At 43.8% G+C, this 19,797-nt stretch overlaps 1 protein-coding gene across 4 annotated transcripts in view; it reads left to right on the plus strand.

The window, feature by feature from the left end:
- The window catches only part of DIP2B (DIP2 acetate--CoA ligase B (putative)), a 66,105-nt gene that overhangs the window by 21,593 nt on the left and 24,715 nt on the right, over nt 1–19,797 (plus strand). For 3 of the 4 annotated variants that reach the window (XM_086628604.1, XM_086628606.1, XM_086628605.1), the window contains exons 1-3: nt 14,667–14,806; nt 15,810–15,935; nt 17,628–17,840. In XM_086628604.1, coding sequence (XP_086484730.1) covers nt 14,698–14,806; nt 15,810–15,935; nt 17,628–17,840 — 448 coding nt within the window. In that variant the 5' untranslated portion in view covers nt 14,667–14,697. Of the gene's footprint in view, nt 1–7,597; nt 7,670–14,659; nt 14,807–15,809; nt 15,936–17,627; nt 17,841–19,797 lie in introns of those variants that run through there. The other variant, XM_086628603.1, reaches the window with a different exon arrangement.

Raw genomic sequence — 19,797 nt, forward strand, 5'->3', positions numbered from 1 at the left:
AACATGTAAAATTATATGGCTGCACTTTTGCAACGTAATAGCTTGTATAAAGTTGACTTCAGTGACTGTATTTTGCAGATGTTTTAGTGGCAGCGAGCAGAGCCTGTATTTATTAGGGTCATCAGGGTTGACAGAATGTAGTGATGTATTTAAAGGTTTTAAAGGGTTATCTTCAAGAGTTTTTACAGCCTTTTAAAAAACTTTTTAGCTTTTGTAAAAGTAGATGTTACCCGTGTGTTGATGCTGTGATTTTGAGTTGCTGGTGCACAAGTGCGTGGTGCATCCTTTTGTCACAGGTGAGGGTCTGAGAGGCAAAGTATCTCCGGCCTTTTAGCTCTTGCACACAAATGAACTGGAGGCACTGGCTTGAAGTTTGGCTTCGTGGTCGTTTGAGCAAGTTCCATGGGGAAGTTTTCCAAAGAAACTCACCGCTGAGAGCACCGGGGTCACGGTGGTGCTGCGTACACCGTGCACGCCGTCACCGTCACGTGTAAGGGGGTTCTCATCTGCTGCAAGGAGAAGAATCACCACAAGTGTAGTGCATCTACAGGAGGCTCTTTCATTTACACTGGTAAGTTTCCAAGTGTTTTTCAGTGTCCCAGCCTTGCGAAGCCTTTGAGAACTCGTTTTACTGATCCTGGACAGTGCTGTTTTCAGCAGAAATGGTAATGATAAGTTACCATATGTGTCTTTTTTTGTTGTTGTGAGGGACGGAGGGACTTCAGCTGCCGTTGATCTGGTGACACCTCCTTTTCATTGGTCACTCCCTGCCCACACACACAAAGAAAACTGAACTCTGTCCTGAGCTCACCCAGTTTGGTGATGTGTCACATATGGCATCTAAGATTATGTCCCGTAATACATGGGCCCAGACGGGTGAATCCAGGACAGTGGATCATCTGGAACTCTGAAATGCTGCTGTAAGATAAAGACATAGTTTCAGTAGTTGGATTTATTGTATAAAGGTAAGACAGCAAAAAACCTAAAAATTCTTAAGTGAATGACTTGTGGCAAAGTGCACCTTCTGACCTTAAATGACACAGACCCAGACCTCACAAAATCCTGATCTCGAATTGCATTCTTTCAAAACAATACATGTTGAGATTAAAATAGTTTTAATTCGGTAAAGAAACCTTCATAAGCCTTTAGAAAAGATTTTTGAAACTGTGGAACAGAGTCCCCACAGTGCTGGAGCCAAGTGGACTTGAACTGTGTGTATAAATTAATCTGGAGCTGATCTGTCTGTGAAACTTTTAGCACTGAAACTGTAGCAGGATAATGCTGGAGTTTAACAAACAGAGCTTTGTGAGATTTGCTGTTTTTTCAGGAGCCTATTCATGTTCTTAATGGGAACAGAATGGTGCTGTTAAAGGGAAACTGCAAAGCACAAACCTGTTCTGTTTGGTTTTCTTACTGTTTGATTTAGGGGGTGACGTGGAGTGAGTAGGGCTTGATTTCTTTCAAGAAATCAGTGTCTTTTTTCTGGAAGAATGTATAGTTTGCAGACCTTGGTATTGTCTTCAAGGAGCAAACCTGATATACAGCTTCTCCAGAAGGAAGGAGGGAGGGAATCTTTGAAGCTGCATCATCATTTGGCCTCAAACAGAAAGAGGCAATTGTCTAAACTTGTTTCAAACATCGTTTTTGTGCTGAAGTTATAGCCCAAGAGTGCCAGGAGTGCAGGACAGTTTAACAGGTACAGTCTGTTTGAACACACAGCCTTAGAAAAAAGATTTAAATGTTGTCTTTTGGATTGCTGAAGCCTGGGAATGAGGACGTCCTGGCTTTAAACCATTGCGGGGTGGAGGTGTCTAGAAGTTGCCAGTCCTCCAGGAAATGGAAGAAAGGTGATCTCTAGCTGCGAAATAAATAAATGAGTGGTGACAACGTTTCTTACCGAGGTGCTGATCTGATTGATTTGATATCTGTTTTCTGCCTGGCCATAACTGAGCCAGTCTGGAGTGCTGAAGTGTGTACCTTCCCCAGTTTGGATTTCTCAATCATACCACTTCACGCTTCCAAGCATGCTTGGAAAGACCTTATCGGAAGGTCGCGTGCAATGAAAGAACGTTTTGGACTTTCAGCTACACTTAGGGGTTTCGGTATCTCCAGTTTGGTGTCTGCCTCTGGTCAGGGACAGGAAATCCAAAATCAAGCTCTGCAAAACCAAGCTTTACGTTGTGTTCTTTCAGAGGAAGTCCGAGATGATAAAGCTACAGGGAGGCATCGCCTGTCGTGTGTGCCTGGAGGTCGAGCAGGGGAGTAGGCAAGAAAGGCAAAGTCCTCGACGTCATTTGTAGGGATGAGACCTGAAAAGCAGATGCGGTCCTGATAATCGAATTGATTTCCTTATTTTTGTTATTATCTTGTTACAGTGTTGGCTGTTAAATAAAAGAGAGTAGCTCTCTGTGTTTTGGGGCTGATGGATGTACCAGAAGCATTTCCATGATTCTCTGTTAGCATAAACTGCTACAAATATCAACATTTTTTTTAAAAAAAAAAGCATACAAACATTTTTTAAAAATGCATCCAAACTGCTTTCAAATTTGAATCTTTTGCTTGATACAGTCAAGTGTTAGGAGGCTTTGTTGGGGATGCTGCGCGCTACGTGATCATTTTCCTTAATTTCTCCACTGTAGCAATTATGGTTTTGTTAGACAGTAAATGATTCAGTGTTCTCATTCCATGGGGGGAAGGGGAGCAAGGATGTTGAAAGAGGAGCATTGTCTGAGCGTAGCAGGATTAGCTGGTGTTACCACCTTGCACTGATTGAGCACCACTGTTGGGAATAGATCATCAGCTCTAATTGCTGAAAAGCAGCCTGGCGTCACAGGGTGGTGAGGCTCCGGACTTTTTGGGATTTGAATATAGGTGTAACGCCGAGGCTGATCAGTTGTGGTTCGCTGGGCTTCCTTCTGCTCTGGGCAAGCCCTTACCCCTCGTTTTCTGTCATTGCCAAGTGCGTCTTTTCTCTTGCGCTCTCAATAGTCAGAACATCCAGGTTGGATTTCCTCCCAAGAAATTAGGAGAATCGTACGAAAAAGGAATCTCAGAAGCCATTTTTTGTGGTTTTCTAGGGAATTCTGTTTCTCAAATATACACTTGTTTAATCACAAACAACCAGGGCCTCTTGAATTTTGTCATGGAGGTGTCTGCAGTTGGGATTATTGTCCAGGGGTTCCAAGTGAGGAAGAGTCATTGCTCCTTGATGGAACTTGTCTTGTTTCTGTGAACCAGAAATCTAGAGTTATTTCCTACTCTGAATCCACAGAAGGGCATCTCTTGTATATTTGCAAGACCTGCTGTGTCTTGAAAAATAGGATTTCTTTCAAATTCTTCTTTTAAAACCGTTCAAGGAGAGAAAAGATTAAGGGACAGGGTGAGAGTTGAAAGAGGGGAACAGTATTGTGATACGTAGCGAGATGAGGAATTACTGGAGCAACGGAATACCGGGGCCGGCGTTCTACTGGAGAACCTGTTCTGTGAAGCTGTCTGGAGCTGGTCCATCCAGTGCTCTGAAAACGAGCAGGAAAACTGAGCTGGTGGCTCTGCCGGAGAAAATTTCTCACGTGTTGGGATGAGTGAACCTCTGTGAGCAGTGAGGATGGGAGCAGAGCTTTGCATTGGTTGGGGGTGGAAAAACTGTGAGTTTGAGGAGCACGGAGAGGAAGACGGCGGTGCGTGGAGCTGACGAGCAGGATGGCGGTGGTGGGGGGCTGGATCTACCCTTCAGTCTGGTCTAACGTGTGGGTTGTCTGCGGAAGTTGAAGACGTCGCTGCACCTGAGCTGATGGCCGCTGTCGTGGCAGCAGAGGTGTCAAGGAGAGCCTGGTCCTCTGCTGCATCATAGCGTAGCGCACTCTCGTGTGTCCTTTAAAACATAAAAACCTCAAAGTTTTTATGAAAAAAAAGGTTTTTATGTGTCCAGAGTGGTTGTGGAGTCTCCTTCTCTGGAGATGTTCCAAACCCACCTGGACGCATTCTGGTGGGATCTGATCTAGGTGATCCTGCTCTGGCAGGGGGATTGGACTCCATGATCCTTTGAGGTCCCTTCCCATCCCTGACATTCTGGGATTCTGTGATTCTTAAAGATGCCTGACATCACGTTTTGAGGCTCTAGGAGAGATCAGGACATACAGGAATCTTTTAGTTATGGCGAAAGGGCCTTGACTGAGAAGAAACGAAGCTTTGCTTTCCTTTGCCAAGACTCCCAATTCCTTCGCAGGGCCTCCTCCGTGTGGAGGCACGACCAGGACTGGCTTAGGGTATAGATAAATATAGAGTACAACTGAACAGAAACAGTTGGAGCTGGGAGAGGGCCAAGAGAATGGCTCAGCAGTAAGTGTTTTTGTCATTTCTTTCCTAGGAATGAACAAACACTAGCACCGTTGGAGAGCTAAATTGTCAGCTCTCCTTTGCTTTGCTAATACTTTCTTTGTAGTGCTCTGTCTTGCATCTGTCCAGAGAGGGGTTGTGGTTCTTGGGTTGTTTTTTCAGCTATCTGGAAGAATTTAGCACACCCAGTGTCACGAAGTGTTTGATTCGTGGCAGTGGAGTCGATGATTTACCAGGTTTATGTAGCAGGAGTGAATGGTTCTTGAGATTGCAGTCCTATTGTCTTGGTTCTCTTCCTGTTGCTGTAATTTATGGTATTCGGTGAGGAAGTCTGCATTTATGTTCAGTTCTAGCCATTCCCATTTCCTGTAGATTAGCAGAAAAGGTATAGGGTGAAAGAAAACTCCTCTCCTAGTGAATCTTTAGTTTCTGTCTCAGTGGATTGACCCAAGTTTGGACTATGTATGACCAGAGAGAAGAGGCTTTATACAATAAATTCATTCCACTCGTGCAGCGTATTAAAGGGACACTTGCTTCCAGGACTGGAGATGTCAATTTGGGCATAACTATTCTGGCCGCAGTAATCGGATCATCGTTTTATTGGGATGACTTTACGCTTGTCACCCGTGCCTACGCACAGGCTTTTCTTCCCAGCGCCTTAGTCCCTGTGCCTTGCTGGAGCTTTATTTCAGATAATTGTGTTCTGTTTCTAACCTGCATGGGTGGCTGTCCTGAGATCAAGAACTCTCATTTTCCTTCTAACCTTCTCAGTTCCTACTGCCTAGTTCACTTCAGGAGGGCTAGGCTAAAAATTCAAGTGTTACTTTCTAATCACGTGGGCCGGTGCTTGAGACTGTCAAGCTGTTTGTCAAAATCATGGTTGGGTTTTGTTGTTGGTTTTTTGGTTTGTTTTAACAAACTCTGCTTGGAAATTCAGCGATGGGAAGCCACAGTGCTGCAGGGAAGTCCCAGGAATTTATCACCCTTATTTCTACTGCTTGGATTTTGCTAGTTGAAACTTTCCTGCTCTTGCCAAACAGCATTAGGCTTTTAATTTTTTTATTAGCTTGTGCTCAGAGAATCCTTTTTTCAAGCATCCTCTTTACCGTCGCGTGGTAGTTAAGGTTGTAAATAATGTTTTGCCCTGAGTTACCTCCTTGTTTTGCAGTAGTAGCTCAGCTCAACTTCAGATCTCCAAATGCACGTAGTGCTGGCGTTCCCGTGAGGACAGGTTGGTTTATTGGCAGGATATTAGTGTGGAGCAAATGATCCAAGAGAATTCTTTGCTTCCCAGTGCTTAAAACAGAATGACATGCTTAAACTGAAAGTACTGGTATTTGTTAGTAATGTACTGGTATTTCTTAGTAATTCCAACAATTTTCTGTGGCGCATGTTTCATTACATATAGTGTGTAACCACTAATGTGAAGAGTCCAATTAAATCTTGTGGAGAAATTAATCACAAAATAACAAGCTACAGACAAATCTGTGGCTTGGCTTATGGGGAAAAATCCCTCCCACTTTCTGTGCAGGTTTGGTTTTCCTGCAGCGGCAGTCCCCCAGGTGAACAACTGGGGGGAACTAAAACGGAGAGGCAAATCTGAGAAAAGCTGCTGGATTTTGTAGCTCATGCAGTCGATCAAAATATTCTCCTTTTGGCACAGGCTCTTTGTGTAGCTCCTTTTTTTGACGGTGTGCTTTTCCTACGCTGGCAGCATACCTTTCGTGTGAGCTGGATTAATTTAGCTGAGCTATGTATTGCAATCAAGCATTGAAATTAGTGCTTTGCTTGGCATTTCAGTGCTTCATGGACATTCTAATTTTCAGTCGCTGGGTTTGTTTGGACTTGCTGGGGCCTGACTCAAGCGCAGTGTAAGAGGAACGAGATAAAATGTTGTGTGCAAATGCACACCCTCTGCTGAGCGGTGTGAGTACCCAGTTCAGCCTGGGCGTTCCCAGTGACACTGGCGTTTGACTGTCCAGCACAAAGGAGCGAAGTCCATTCCCTTTCCAAGCATTCCAGTACTGCAAAATCACCTTGGTAACCTGGATGGCCTGTTGGCTGGGATGTTTCGGCAGAGACGCCGTGGTGGGAGCTTAGAGCCTAAACCCTGTAATCACCTTTTCCGATGCCGAAGGATGCTGGAAGGCAGCAAGTGCACTGGCCTGTGCTGCTCCGTGCCTAATACTCCGCTGCCTCCCGACAATCAGGCTCTCAGCAAAGAAAACGTGCTGTTTACGGTCACTAGTTTCTTGTTGGAATACAAATGTGGGCTTAATTTTAGCTCGAAGTAATACCAAATAATTCTGTTTTCTTAACGCGACGTGTTTGGTCGCTTCCAGTCTTTCGGCCCCAAGAGATAAGAGGTTGCAAGTGCAGGTCAGGCTACAAAAAGGCTTGAAATGCTGCAGGGCTTTTTGTTTTAATCCCTTCAAGGTTTCAGTCTTTATTGTGGTTCTGATGTAATGTGAGAAATTAAAACAAAAGACAGCAGCCAGATGGTACATCTCCAGGATCAGACAGATTAGTTTTTATAAAAAAGGGAAAAGTTTACTAATACTTATTCTCTTCTGGAGTTTTTGCTGCTGTGGAGCTCAATCATGTATCTTCTGCGTGCTTCTACCAGTAGGTAAACAGTGGAATTAGAAAAAAATCACAACCTCCTAGCTTGCTTTCACTGAATATCAAATAGACGTGATTAAAAGTCTGATTTTCTGGATCGTAGGATGCACTTGCTGGGCAGTGGTCTAGAGGTTGGCTCTCTTCATCCTTGCCTCGGTGTTCAGATGTGCTCTAAACAGCTCCTGCAGTGAGCTCACTTTATTTGCTAAAAGCTGTTCTCAATTTGATTAGTTTAAGACAAGGCTCTGAATTTGCACTTTCCCTTTGCCCTGTTTTTTGGGAATTATTCCATATTGTCAGCCTAAATTGGCTTTGTGGTTACAGAACATTTTCATGCATTCCGAATTTCCCTTTTTAGGTTTTCACTGCTTTGATATTCCATTTAGATAGCTGTTCTGATTCAAATTACTGCATTTAAATAGTGTATATCTCTGATCCCAAGGGAAACTGCAGAAGTTCTGTAACATGGAGGCTTTGAAATCATAAGGTGCTTGCATTTCTTTGGTTTCAGGTTTTCTGCAGCATATACCTTGCTGTGTTCAGGTGAAACCTTCATGTCACTGAGAAGAAAAGCGCACAGACCTCAAACTGAAAAACAAGGACATGATTAAATGAGGTTTTTTTTTTTCCTTGGTTTTAGGGGACATCACACAAAAGGGGTATGAAAAGAAGAGAGCAAAGCTGCTGGCTCCATTTGTTCCACAAACCCAAGGTAGGTGGTTGTTTCGGCTGGGATGAGGGTTTTTCATAGCCCTGACGCTGAAGGGATCTGTGGAATGATGGCTGTGGAGTGCTGAGGTTTCATTTGCCAGCTCTGAACATTCTGTTTCATACGTGTTTCCTTTGCTGTTTAGTATTTCAGTGTATTTTCACGGATGCCCTGAAGTCGTGGGGAGTATTTTGCCTCTAGTTCACTTGTTCACGTGGAGCTCCAGGGATTCCTGGTAGTTCCAGAGCTGTTTGGTGGGACTCTGCAGAGTGCTGGGTATTTCAACACTTTGGGTGCCCTGTCTTTTATCTCCCGTGTACGTAAATCACGTCCTGCTCCCTTGTCAGCTGAGAACTCAGGAGTTTTGAGTCAATCACCAAGTGTGAGCTCCTCAAGAATCATTCTCGCAACCTTCTTAAAAATGAATTCACTGCAGAGTTGGTCTGTACTGTGTCCTTCCTTCAGGCATCTTCATTCCCTGTTGGAGAAACATTGGAATTTTCATATTTTGTTGGTTTATTTTACCAGAGTAGCTGAATTCGTTTACATCTGTTTCTTTTGGTTCGAAGATCCTTAGCAGGAGAGCTGATTATATGTAGGATAATTATATATAATTGTAAACTGAAGGACATGGCTGAAAGTATGCCCAGTAATTATTATGGGGCTGCTTACCCAAAATAATTGCACTACTGATATGCTGAGATGCTTAACCATTAAAAACTAATGTTTGGCTCTTAGCAGCTCAGGGAGTGAATGGGTATGACAGGCAGTCATGACTGGACTTACTGTAACTTACTGAGACTGAACTGCTGCCAAAAAAAAGAAAAAAAGTGAAAGCTGAAAGTGCATTTATTGACCATCAGCACTGATTCCGCTGAGGAGAGCTCGTGGGGTTTTTTTCTGCTGAAATTACAGCAGTTCACTTCAGGCAACTGCTTGAGGAACGTGAAAGGGCTGTGCCACTGTCATGGGATGGCTTCTGGGCTCCGGGCTCCAGAGCACTTGATGGCTGCGTTCCTGCTCTCCTGCATCCCAGTTGTTTCTCAACTTTGTTTTGCTTGTGTTTTCAACAAAAGCTGGTGCTCCTTCTCTGTGCGAGACTCTTACTGGGTGGTGGTGGGTGCTTTATGCACAAAAGAATAGCATGTTCTGCCTGAGCTCCCGTACTGAAGGTAGCCAGGCAAGCAAAAATTGGGCTTTAGCCTTCAACTTTCGAGATTTTGTTACAAACAGTGAGTACTGAGGACTGCCTCCCTGACCCACGATGTGATAGGGATCTCTGAAGGCTCTGTTGCTGCCTTTGTATCAAATCTGTTTCTGTTATTTAAAGAAACCAAGAAGTAACACACATGACTAATCCCTCTTTGTGGTCTTCATAAGTAGATATTTGCTCAGCAGGTTTTACAGTCTCAGTCCAGCGTGTGTGCCAGTGGAGAACTCGAGCCTTAGGAGGAAACGTGGGCTCCTTTCATATGTTCAGGTGCAGATCTGCTCTTGTCCTGGAGCCCGGTGGAGGCTGCAGCTCTACAAGTTGCTTTTCATCTGCCGACGTGATCTTGTGCCCCTCGTGCCTGTCACTGTACACACACGTTTGGTTTGTTTTGGAAAATACTGCTTAATTAGGAGGAAAAGAAGTGTTTGGCAAGACTGTGGCCCTGCTGTTTTTAACTGACACTTTTCAGGGCTGCAGAACGAGCCAAAGGTCAGGAAGAGGCACGGGCTCATAGGAGGTCACCAATTAAGATGGCATTTTGATTGCAGTTCTGGCTCAGCCCTCCAGCTTTTTATATAGCTTACATCCAGCTGCCCCTATATCTGCGAATCTCCTGTTGTAAAAATCCCGTCGGCATCATGCGAGAGGGATTCGGAATCAGGTCACCTTGTTAATGAGCAGAAAACTAATGTAGTCCACAACAACAACAAAAAAGTATTTACTCCTGGCATTTAATGCATTGCATTTCTCAAAGCACCTTCCTGATGTTGGCTGATGTGCTCTCCGTTTCACAGATGTGAAATGAGCCGAAGGTGGGTGCGAGGATGTGCCAGGGCATGCCAGCACTATGATTTGGGAGGTTCTTACTGCTAAATCTGAACTCCATTCCCATCGCCTCTGGGAGCTTGCCTTGTTATTTTAGAGTTAAGGCAACAATGTTAATTACCTAAAGAGATGTGTTTTCCTGGTGCCACATCCATGTTTGTAGATGGAGCTCAGAGAGGCGATGGAGCTGAGATACCGGAGTCGGTGCTGCTCTGTTATGTGCTGGCTGCTGCACAAAAAGGCTTTGCAGAAGGAATTTCGAGCAGGTGGTGCTGCTGATTTCGCTGTTACCCCAACCAAAACGGGGGAGACAAACACGCTGAGGCCGTGTCGCACTGCTGACGGGCCCCCTGCAGAAGCAGGTGGATTGCCCGACGCTCGTGCCATCCGTGGTGCCTTCCTCGTGCCATCCGTGGTGCCTTCCTCGTGCCATCCGTGGTGCCTTCCTCGTGCCATCCGTGGTGCCTTCCTCGTGCCATCCGTGGTGCCTTCCTGAACGTGCATGGCTGTAGCTGAGCCATAAGGTCCCTTTTGGAACAGGGAGAGGGTCTCAGTACTCAGGAAATGTTGCTTTTGTTGGAGTAGCGCTGGCGTTTTCCAAAAACCCTCAGAGTCGTTTGTGAGGACTCAATATTTTTATGCTTGTTTGAAAAGATGGAATGCAAGGCTGGTTTTTGCTCTCTTCCAAAACTGTTCTTGGATGGATCTGTATATCATCTGTTTTTGGATGGACAGATGAACTGCTCTGCCACCGTGACATGGTAACTCACCACCTTTGGAACTAGTTTTTGCTGCAGACCACTGGCAAACTTCTGCCCAGAGACAGAGCTCCAGTCCATGTGAGTTGCTGCAAATCTGGAAAAGCATTTACACCTTTTTAGCTCGAACGGTGCAGATGCAGGTGTGCCTTCTGCCAAAATTGGCAGCCCTCGCACACAGCCTGTTGGCAGGGTACATTTTCTTGCTATTTAAGATAATGCATTCGGTTCCTCTGCTGATGTGTAAATGAAATTATATTTATTAAGCTCTGATCCACTATCAGAACCTTTATATGTAACTGATAGAGTGCTCTTGCTCCTGTTTTCTATTCTCAGGATGACTAAAAAAAAATAAAATATTTAAACAAGCAAAGACAATACTATAGTATTTACTTTTTTTTTTATTGAAAAGGCAAGATGAATATGGTCCAGTGTGTTTGGTATTCCAGTACCTCAGGGAAAGGTGTTGGAAGATAGGAGTAATATGCTTGTAAACCTGTTGAGATTGATGACATTTGAAGCTAATTGAATTGAGCTGTGAATTTTAGTTGTGAATGCATGGTTTTTAGGTTCTTTTCTGCTTCATGTTATTCATAGATAGCACACGGTGGGAACATTATAGATTCTGTTATTTTATTGTTCCATTTCTTTGAAATCTTGGCACTTTGGAAAAGAAACATTTCTTCTTTGCTTCCTGAGTGGGCTGTCCTGTATTTCCTGTCTGAGAGGAGTCCTTCCTGCCACCCCGTGTGTCGTGAGCTGCCGAAACGCCAGCAGAACTCTATTGTACAGTTTTGAAAGGGTTGGGGGAGGTTTTCTTCCTTTTTTTTTTCTTTTGTTTTTTTTTTTTGTCTTTCAGCATCATGTTATTTCAAATGGGAGCTCATGTGGAATAGTAACCAGTGATCAAACAGCTTTGTCTAAACCTGTAAATCGTGCACACGTGCTCCAGCTTAGTGTTGTTGAGAGAGTTTCACCCGTTTGCAAGATCTGACTTGCAGCTACCACAGATGGGGAATTATTTTCTTCCTTACTCAGTCTGAGGGGTATCACAATTACAAATAAAGCTTATCACTTGGCTCTAGGAAATCAATTTCTCCATCTTCAAAATCGTTTCCAGGGCTAAATCAATGGAGCACCCAAATTCTCCTTTCATGTTGCGTGCAGGGCAGAGTTAAGATGAGGCTAGCTGGAATTTCCTGCACAGGTCTCATAAGTCCAGGGAATTCTCAGCACTGAAGACAGCAGCAGTCACACTGAGCAGGGGAACTTGCAAACTCAAGTATCTGGAGTGTGTTATTGATGTGATTTTTTTTACAGGCACGTTGCTTGAGAAGAAATCCTGTTGTTACAAGGAATAACCAGTCCAACAGTAGCACTTCTGTTCAATTCTGTATGCAAAGCAGCAGAGTAACAGGTTTGCCTGCTGCTTTTCTTCTGCCAAACGAATCCAGCACTTACTGTCCTTGTTACTAGGGTAAACGTTGATCTTACATGATGCTTATACTGACTCTTTTAATCTGAAAACCTTTTAATGAAAAAAAAAAAAATCTCTAAATCATTGAACTTTTCCCTTCAACAAAATGCAGGGATCACAAAGCAGTCAGTTCTGCTTCAAAACTAATGACAGTTACAAAATCCATAGCATCCTTCAAAAGCAAATCTGAAATAATTTCTTTTTCATGTGTCTGTAGATTCGGATCCTGCCAGCAGAAACTGCAGCTCCAGCAGGATTGTTGTAAAGGGAATGCTAAATAAGTCACCTGTCACCTGCCAGGCTGAGCTCTTTACGCTGCTTTGTTCTATCTCCAGTTGGGATTTACTGCAGCTGTACACTTTTTCCCTCGCTGTGCTTGAACGCTTCGTTAGGCTACTGTAACATGTTGTTATGTCATAGCAAAATATTTAAACAAAGAGCTTGCTCTTGGTGTGTCATGTCACTTCCAGCCACATTTGATCCCTTTGTAAATGGAATGTCATGTTTGCCTTGTGATGCCCTGCACAGTGGATGAGATGCTTTTGCAACACTCACAAGAGAGAACTGAATATGAATTTAATAATTCGTTTAAAATAGTGTTAAATCTGCTGCTGACATCTAGTGGGAACTTGAATTGGTAAATACTGGAGTGATCAGAAAGCAACGAGCTTTTCTTCTCGGTCTGGGTCTTATTTTTGGTGAAAGCAAAACAAATGTTACAAAGCTGTTAAACCATTCATCAACGAAATGCCTTCTAGAACGACAGGAAGGGGACATGGACACTGATTCTTTGGGATGTGGGTAAACTGGGATTTTGAATTGAAAATCTTGCTCCGAAGTCCAGGTCTTCTGATTACCAGATCCTGCACCTAAACCACAGAAGTCTCTTTTCTTTTTCCGTTCTACTTTTTGTGCTGCTGACATCTTCATACCATCGACGGTTATGTTTTGACAAGCAAGTACAGAACTGTTATATGTTATGAAATCCAAAAAATACCAGTGAAAATGGGGAATATTTGTTTGTCCCCCTAATGCAGCTTGAGAATTTCTAGCAGGATATGTTGGGGTTTTTTTAACTAGAAATAAAGATTCTGATTTTTTGGCATCATAGCTTAAAGAATTGTCAGTGCATAAGCTCAGTAACTTGTCTCCATTGAATGTTGATATTGCAATAAAAATTTAGGTGAGAAGTGAAAAGTTTTGAAAAAGTTTCCAGGCCAAATGGTAATGCTAGAAGTTAAGAGAAAAGTTCTTCCAGGAGCGTGTTGCCCCCATATTCCGGAACTTTTTCCGAAGCACGTCACGCTGGGCTAAGCGGATGGTTAGTTTGCTGTAACATTCGAGTAAATTCTGCTCTTTAGGATGTTGGAAGGTACAGGAGATGGTTGAAGATTTCTGGAACTAGTTAGGTGTGATCTGCTGGAATTGTAAGTTCCCCGAGCTGGAGGCGCTTGCCTTGAGTTGTTTACCTAAAACCGCACACGAAGAAAGTGGTATAACTGGAATTGGACCCGGGGATTTGTGGTTTCCTCTTCATTTCTCTAATCCTTTGGTAGTTTGTGAGAATTCGTAAGCGGCTGCTCTTCTTTTTGCATGACTTCAGGTGACAACCTGGAGGGAATCGTGGCTCTATGACCTTTAGTTTTAAGAAAGTTCCCACTGATGCACAGTTTGGTTTAGAGTGGAAGCTCCAGTCGCGACGATTCCTGGTGTCCCTTGCTGAATCATGTAAAATGATAATTTCAGGCCAGATGATCTGTTCAGCTCCCTGTATTCATGGGAAACACACACTGCTCCAGGATGACAAAGCCATTCACTCCGTAACACGCTGAAAGGAGCCGGAGCCCGGACAGCTGGAGGTTTAGTAGTCGATACAAACAGCAAAGGCTCTTGCTGCTGGTGTGTTACTGGTTTTCCTGTCAATAATGTGCACTGGTCAGTGGAACACTGAGTAACGAACTCGGCTCTTCAATGTATTTTTCTGAGTTTGCTCTTCACAACTCCAACTTAATTTGGGATAATGACTTATTGCATCAGTCAAACCCCTTTACCCATTGTGCCCATACCAGTGGTGTCTACGGGGAGGCTGGTGGGAATGACCATGATCTCTGGAAGCAATTTGCATGTGTTGCTTTACCATGGGTTAAACTGCTAATTCTCTTCCGTCTTAACGCAATAACGAGAGCCTGGTGCCCTCCTGTTCCCACTGGAAACCTGGCAAAAGAGGGAGCAAACCACACAGACGCTGAATCACGAAACGTTCACGGCAGATGGCCCTGTTGAGTGTGTGGAAGTGTAGGATTTACCTGCCTTCTCTCCCGTTTCAGTTATCAAGATTTATCTGAATCTTATCACCGTTGCTTTTGTATTTCGTAATGAATTCTTTAAAGGTGACTTCATCTCCCTTTATGGCTGACAGGTTCCTTAAATTATGTGAAATTGTGTGTTATGTCACCTGCTTCAGATTGGCTGTAAATTGTCTCTTACTTCAAGTGCTGGAAAAAACCTCTCAAGAGTAAGGTCAGAGAAGGGACAGGTGTATCTTAACTGATTAGGGTATAATTGGACAGATGTATTAATATATTAATTAGATCCTCTTCGCTACAGAGAAAAAAAAAAAAGGGGGGGAAATCCTGTGATTATAAGGTAAAAGAGAAGAGCATGGTCAAAAAAGGCTGCTTTGATTTCCTGCTCTCAGAGAACTGTGGGCTGTTTTCCAGGGGTTGATCCAGCATTACAGAAGGAATCCAGAACTCAGATGCCTGTTCCATCTGCAGCTCCAGCCTCAGCCTCATCATCATCATCCTCCTCATCCAAATATCACCGAGCTCGCTCAGGGGGAGCCAGAGATGAACGCTATCGATCTGGTAAGGACAGGGGCAAGAGTTCACCTGGGGTTCCTGTTAGTGGGGAAGAACATACTGTGTCCTCTCAAGGAGCCAAGCCTGATTATTCGTCCGCTGGTGGAAAGTCCTACTTTGGTGGTTAAAGAAACGTGGTTTTGCATTAACAAGATTTAAGTTTTCTTCTCAACAGGGCCAAATAAAGTGTATCAACTACACCTTCTCCAGGAACACTGCTATCATGTACCACCATTACAGAAAGCATTAGAAGAGCCTAGTTTTCTGTTTGTTTTTTTTTTTTCAAAAAGCATAATTAAAATATGTTAACATGAGAAATTCATGTAGATCAGCTCTCCCTTGTCATAGTAGGTTTTTAATAAGATGTCTTCTCATCACCACTGATGTGTCTTCCTTTAAAGAGTTCTGGATGTTTGCAGAGGGATGGAAGCCTCATGTCCCAGCCTGTTTCAGTTACTAATCAGCATATATTTACAGCTGCAGTTAGTAACTTTCAGGATTTACAGGAAATCTGCATCCATTCAGGTTTTTGAACATAAGGTTTTTCCTGAATCAAACAACTGGCTCAGAATTTGTCCGTTTATAGACCAGAGTTGCAACTGGCACGGTATACACTGTTATTTTATGTGCATATTTTAAATTATGCACAAGCATATTTTAGAATAATCTTGGGTTGAGGGGAACAAGCTGATGGGGTTGGGTTTTTAAGAAGTCACTAGAGACACAAGAACGTGATGACTAATCCAGACGATTCCAGACCAAAACAGCTGGCCATGCTTATATAGCTTGCTAACTTGAGAAACCTCAGTTAGCTTCCCTGTTTAAAAACAAACAAAAAAAAGGAAATGTTACTCATGAGATGGCAAAATGTAGTTGTTTGGGAAGGTACTGTGAAACAGGGGGTGCACAAAGACAGGTGGCTGGCAGTAGCTGCACGTGTGTAAGCCTTGTGTGGTTTTCTCCCTCCTCTGGCGTTGCAAAACCGAGTCAATGAACTTCCACTTCGCAGATATCCACACGGAAGCGGTTCAGGCAGCGCTGGCAAAGCACAAAGAACAGAAGATGGCCCTGCCCATGCCGACGAAAAGACGCTCTACGTTCGTTCAGTCTCCAGCTGATGCCTGCACCCCCCCAGGTCAGGGTCTGGCAGTGTGTGTGTCTGCGGGGATGGTGAGGAGCACGTTAGTAGCAGCTTCCCAGTCAAGAGGCTGCAGTTGTCAAAATAGTCAGGCTGCTCAGCACGTTTGTAGGTAGGCTGTTCCTGCTGGAGCTCTCGCTTCCTTTGAGCAGCTGCTTGTTTTCGTGGAGCTGCTGTTAGGGCTGTGAAGTGACTCCTCCTGGAAGCTTTTAAAGAATCAGTTGGCAGGAGCTGAGCGGGCTTTCTGGACCGAGGCTGCTGCTTCTGCTTCCCTCACACCTATTTCGGTTGCATAATTCACGTTTTGGTTTCGTTAAGGAAAAACACAGGAAAAGGATTTGCAGCGATGTACGTTTCTGGGCGAGGACCTTGGAGGTGGTCCTGTGGGATTCCACGACTTGCAGGACTTTTCCTTCCGAACCAAAACGCCTCCGATGACGTGGTGTCTGTCACGGTGCATGTGCATCAGATACTGGAAAACCTCTCTGTTTCCAAGCAGCTGTTTGCACTCGCTTAAAGATGAACACGTGTAATTTTCAGCAGCGACTTGTCTCTCGTTGTGCAGAAGCATCACAGTTGTTTGGACTGACGAAGCCCTCTGAAGGTTATGAATTCATATCTCGTTGTGAATTCATCTCTCTGAAGCAGCTCTGCCAGGCCACTTCACTCATGACTGCTCTTTTACCTCCTTCTTTTCTTCATATTTCCTTTTTTCTTTCCCTTTCTGCTGGGGGCTAGTGCATGTTCCTGGTGTCTGCTTGGGTCTCAGCTGTGTACTAACTTGTCCAGGACTACAGCACGTCTGAGCTGTGGGTGCTGCACAAATAAGGTGGTCACCTACAGCGTGTCTGGAGTCTTTTTCTTCAGCTGGTGACTGCGTTCTCCTTGGGCATGTAGGTGGAACATGGTTTAATAGTTTGATTGACAACTAGAGTATAGGCAGGCAGTCGCTTCGAAAAAAGCATCATTTTAAGCCAAAGCCTAACTGGGTGTTTATGTGTGGGGCTGTACAACTTGAGGTACCAAGTAATGAGTGCTTTCTGCGTGATAAAGCAATAATTAGTTCACAGCTTTAGGACAGACGAGGTATCTGTTCTCTGGGAAATGCAGGATGCAGTTCCTTGTTGTAGTTTTCTCTTCTTTGTTTTGTTTTGGGGTGGGTTTTTTTTGGTTTGGTTGTTTCCTGCTATTGAAAGAGCCATTCAGAATGCCAGACAAAGCGTTTTCTGCATGTGTCCTTGGCACATTTGTCTCCCAGTGCCTGTGTTCTGCTTTGTTCCTGTGAATTTTCAGGATCCTGAAATGATCCTGATCCTTCACTTTCCATTCCAGAATTAGTAAATTTAGGCAATACAGCATCTGGTATTACAGAATACGAATGGCAAAGTAGTGAGAGATAAGTCAATAAACTCAGACAACCCAGGGGAAGGATGTTTGTCTGAGGAGGTGAATCTTTTATGTGAATATTTAAACAAGGGGCAAAACACCAGGGGTAAATGTGTTCCCATTGGAGACATCTGCTGCTTTAACTTCTGTTTTGGCCAATGTGACCTCGTTTGATGCAGCCTGTGAAAAAAAGATCTTCCTGTTACAAGCCTGTGCCATTGATATGTGAATTGGAGAGAGAGCATGTTCAGTGCCATGTGCTTTTCCCTAAGCAGCTAGATTTTCTTTTCTGCTTCCACACAGACACGTCTTCCGCATCCGAGGACGAGGGGTCGCTAAGGCGCCAAGCTGCTCTTTCTGCTGCATTGCATCAGAGCTTACAGAATGCTGAGTCTTGGATCAACCGATCTATTCAGGGGTCATCCACATCTTCATCAGCATCTTCTACACTTTCCCATGGAGAAGGCAAAGGGACCAGTGGGTCACTAGCTGATGTATTTGCCAATACTCGAATAGGTAGGAGATGGGTATGAACAGAAAAACTGCTTCGAGTTCAGATTGTGTGAATAAAGCTGGAGTTGTCCGTTGTGCAAGGGAAATTCGGATCAAGAGTTTAGTTGGTTTTGATGGAACTTGCCAGGATTTGTTGGGAGTTGCACCATCACGATGTTTACCTGAAGAATTCCAGAATATTGAGTTGGTTGGAAAAGGGGAAGTGGGGAGCAGGAGCTGATCAGAGTGGAAAAGACTCCGGGGTGTGATGACAGTATTGGCAGGATCCGTAGGCACAACTTGATTTCCGGATCCTGTGTTGCTCATGTCTACAGCTGCCCCAAGCTACTGTGTGGGCAAAGCTGCCGTGTGCAAGCAGCATTTGGCAGCTGTGCCCTCATGGATACCATAGGGGTGTCGTTGCCTGTCGAGGGGGGGAAATACTGTGTTTTAACATTCTCATTTTGCTGCGAGCCCTAATGGTTATTGTTCGTGTGAGATGGAAAAAAAGAAAAGAGAAAGAACCCGAACCAGCCATATATGTGAACAAATGAGCATGCCATTCCACAAAATGGTTATAGCAGAGCCAAGATTTAGCACAGATCTTTCCTGACGAGCCCGAGAAATAATCAGAGCATCCAGGTATTGAGAAGACGGAGCAAAATGTACAGATCTGGATACCCCAGGCTCAGTCTTTTGAGGCTCTGAGGTGCTCCTTGCTGCTGATGCTTCTGTATGAAATTGCAAAGTTTGTTTTTGCTCTGTGTATGTTTGTCTTTTATATCTGCTGTGAGGATATTACTGCATCCTAGGAGATGTCTGTATTTTGTGTGCTCTCTGCTTCTGCTTAACTGGTTTGGGGCAAGCAGTGCATAGAAGTGCTGGTGTTTTTCACTGTTTCACTTAATTTTTTTTTTTATTGCTGTTATTTTTGTTTGTTTATTTGCTGGGATGCAAGTTGTTTTCTGAAGTGGAAAACTGGGGAAATTGCTCCTAAAATGTAGTCAATATAATTAACGTGTCCTTGAAGCAGAGAGGCTGTTTTTAATTGGAGCATACAGAAAGTTAATGAATTAAGGTAATCTAGCTTTTTACCTACAGAATAACTACTATCTAATATAACTAGCATTTTATGCAAAACAGAAGTTTTAAACCTTCATTGGAATTATATTTACCATGTAGATGCCACATTCACTCTCTGTTAACACCTAATTTAAATGAATAGGAACTCATATGTGCAATTTTATACATCTCTCTGGAGAGAGCAATAAAATAAAATATTTGGAGTTGTACAAAATCTAGGTCCTTCCTAGTGACCTTAAAAGCTCAATATGTGAGAAATATTCCTTGCCACCGTATCTCCAAAGGTATGCAAAATGCATTTTTTTCCCCCCTTAGAAAGAGGAGCACCGAGAATCAACTGCAAAAACCTTTGTGGGAACTATACAGTGTCTGGCTTCCCTCTGACTCTGTGAGCCAACGTGCAGTTGCAAAATTGTTGGGTTTTTTCCTTCGTAAGCACCAGTTGCTGGTTCTATTAAGCTGGAATAGAATATTCTTGCCCTATCAGATGATCGAACCTGCTGTGTTGCGTAAAGAAATCCCACGTAAGCAGAAATGGCTTATTTAACTGAAAGTTAGGGAGAGGATTCCCGAGGTGTGCAGAGTTACTGGCAGTTTGGAAGCTCACAAACTCGTCTGAAAAGCAGAACGGCGTCTTGCAACTTAGAGTGAAAATAAGACCCAAAGACTTAAAATCATTAGATTTTAAGTGTGTTATTTAACTACTGGCCGAGCTCATGCTGTTCAGCCACCGGACCAGAAGAAATTTAAACCCACCGTGATTTTTTTGCTGATCTGCTTTAGTCAACAGCCTACCCCGGGTTTTGTTTTAGAAAGCCCTCACTGACAAAACCAGTTAAATAGTATAATTCCAGCAAGAGATGACTGCGTAGGTGATGGAGGGTTTTGTTCTGGGGCT

This window comes from Tauraco erythrolophus, chromosome 31, assembly GCF_009769465.1.
Source record: "Tauraco erythrolophus isolate bTauEry1 chromosome 31, bTauEry1.pri, whole genome shotgun sequence".
Taxonomy (NCBI): Eukaryota; Metazoa; Chordata; class Aves; order Musophagiformes; family Musophagidae; genus Tauraco; species Tauraco erythrolophus.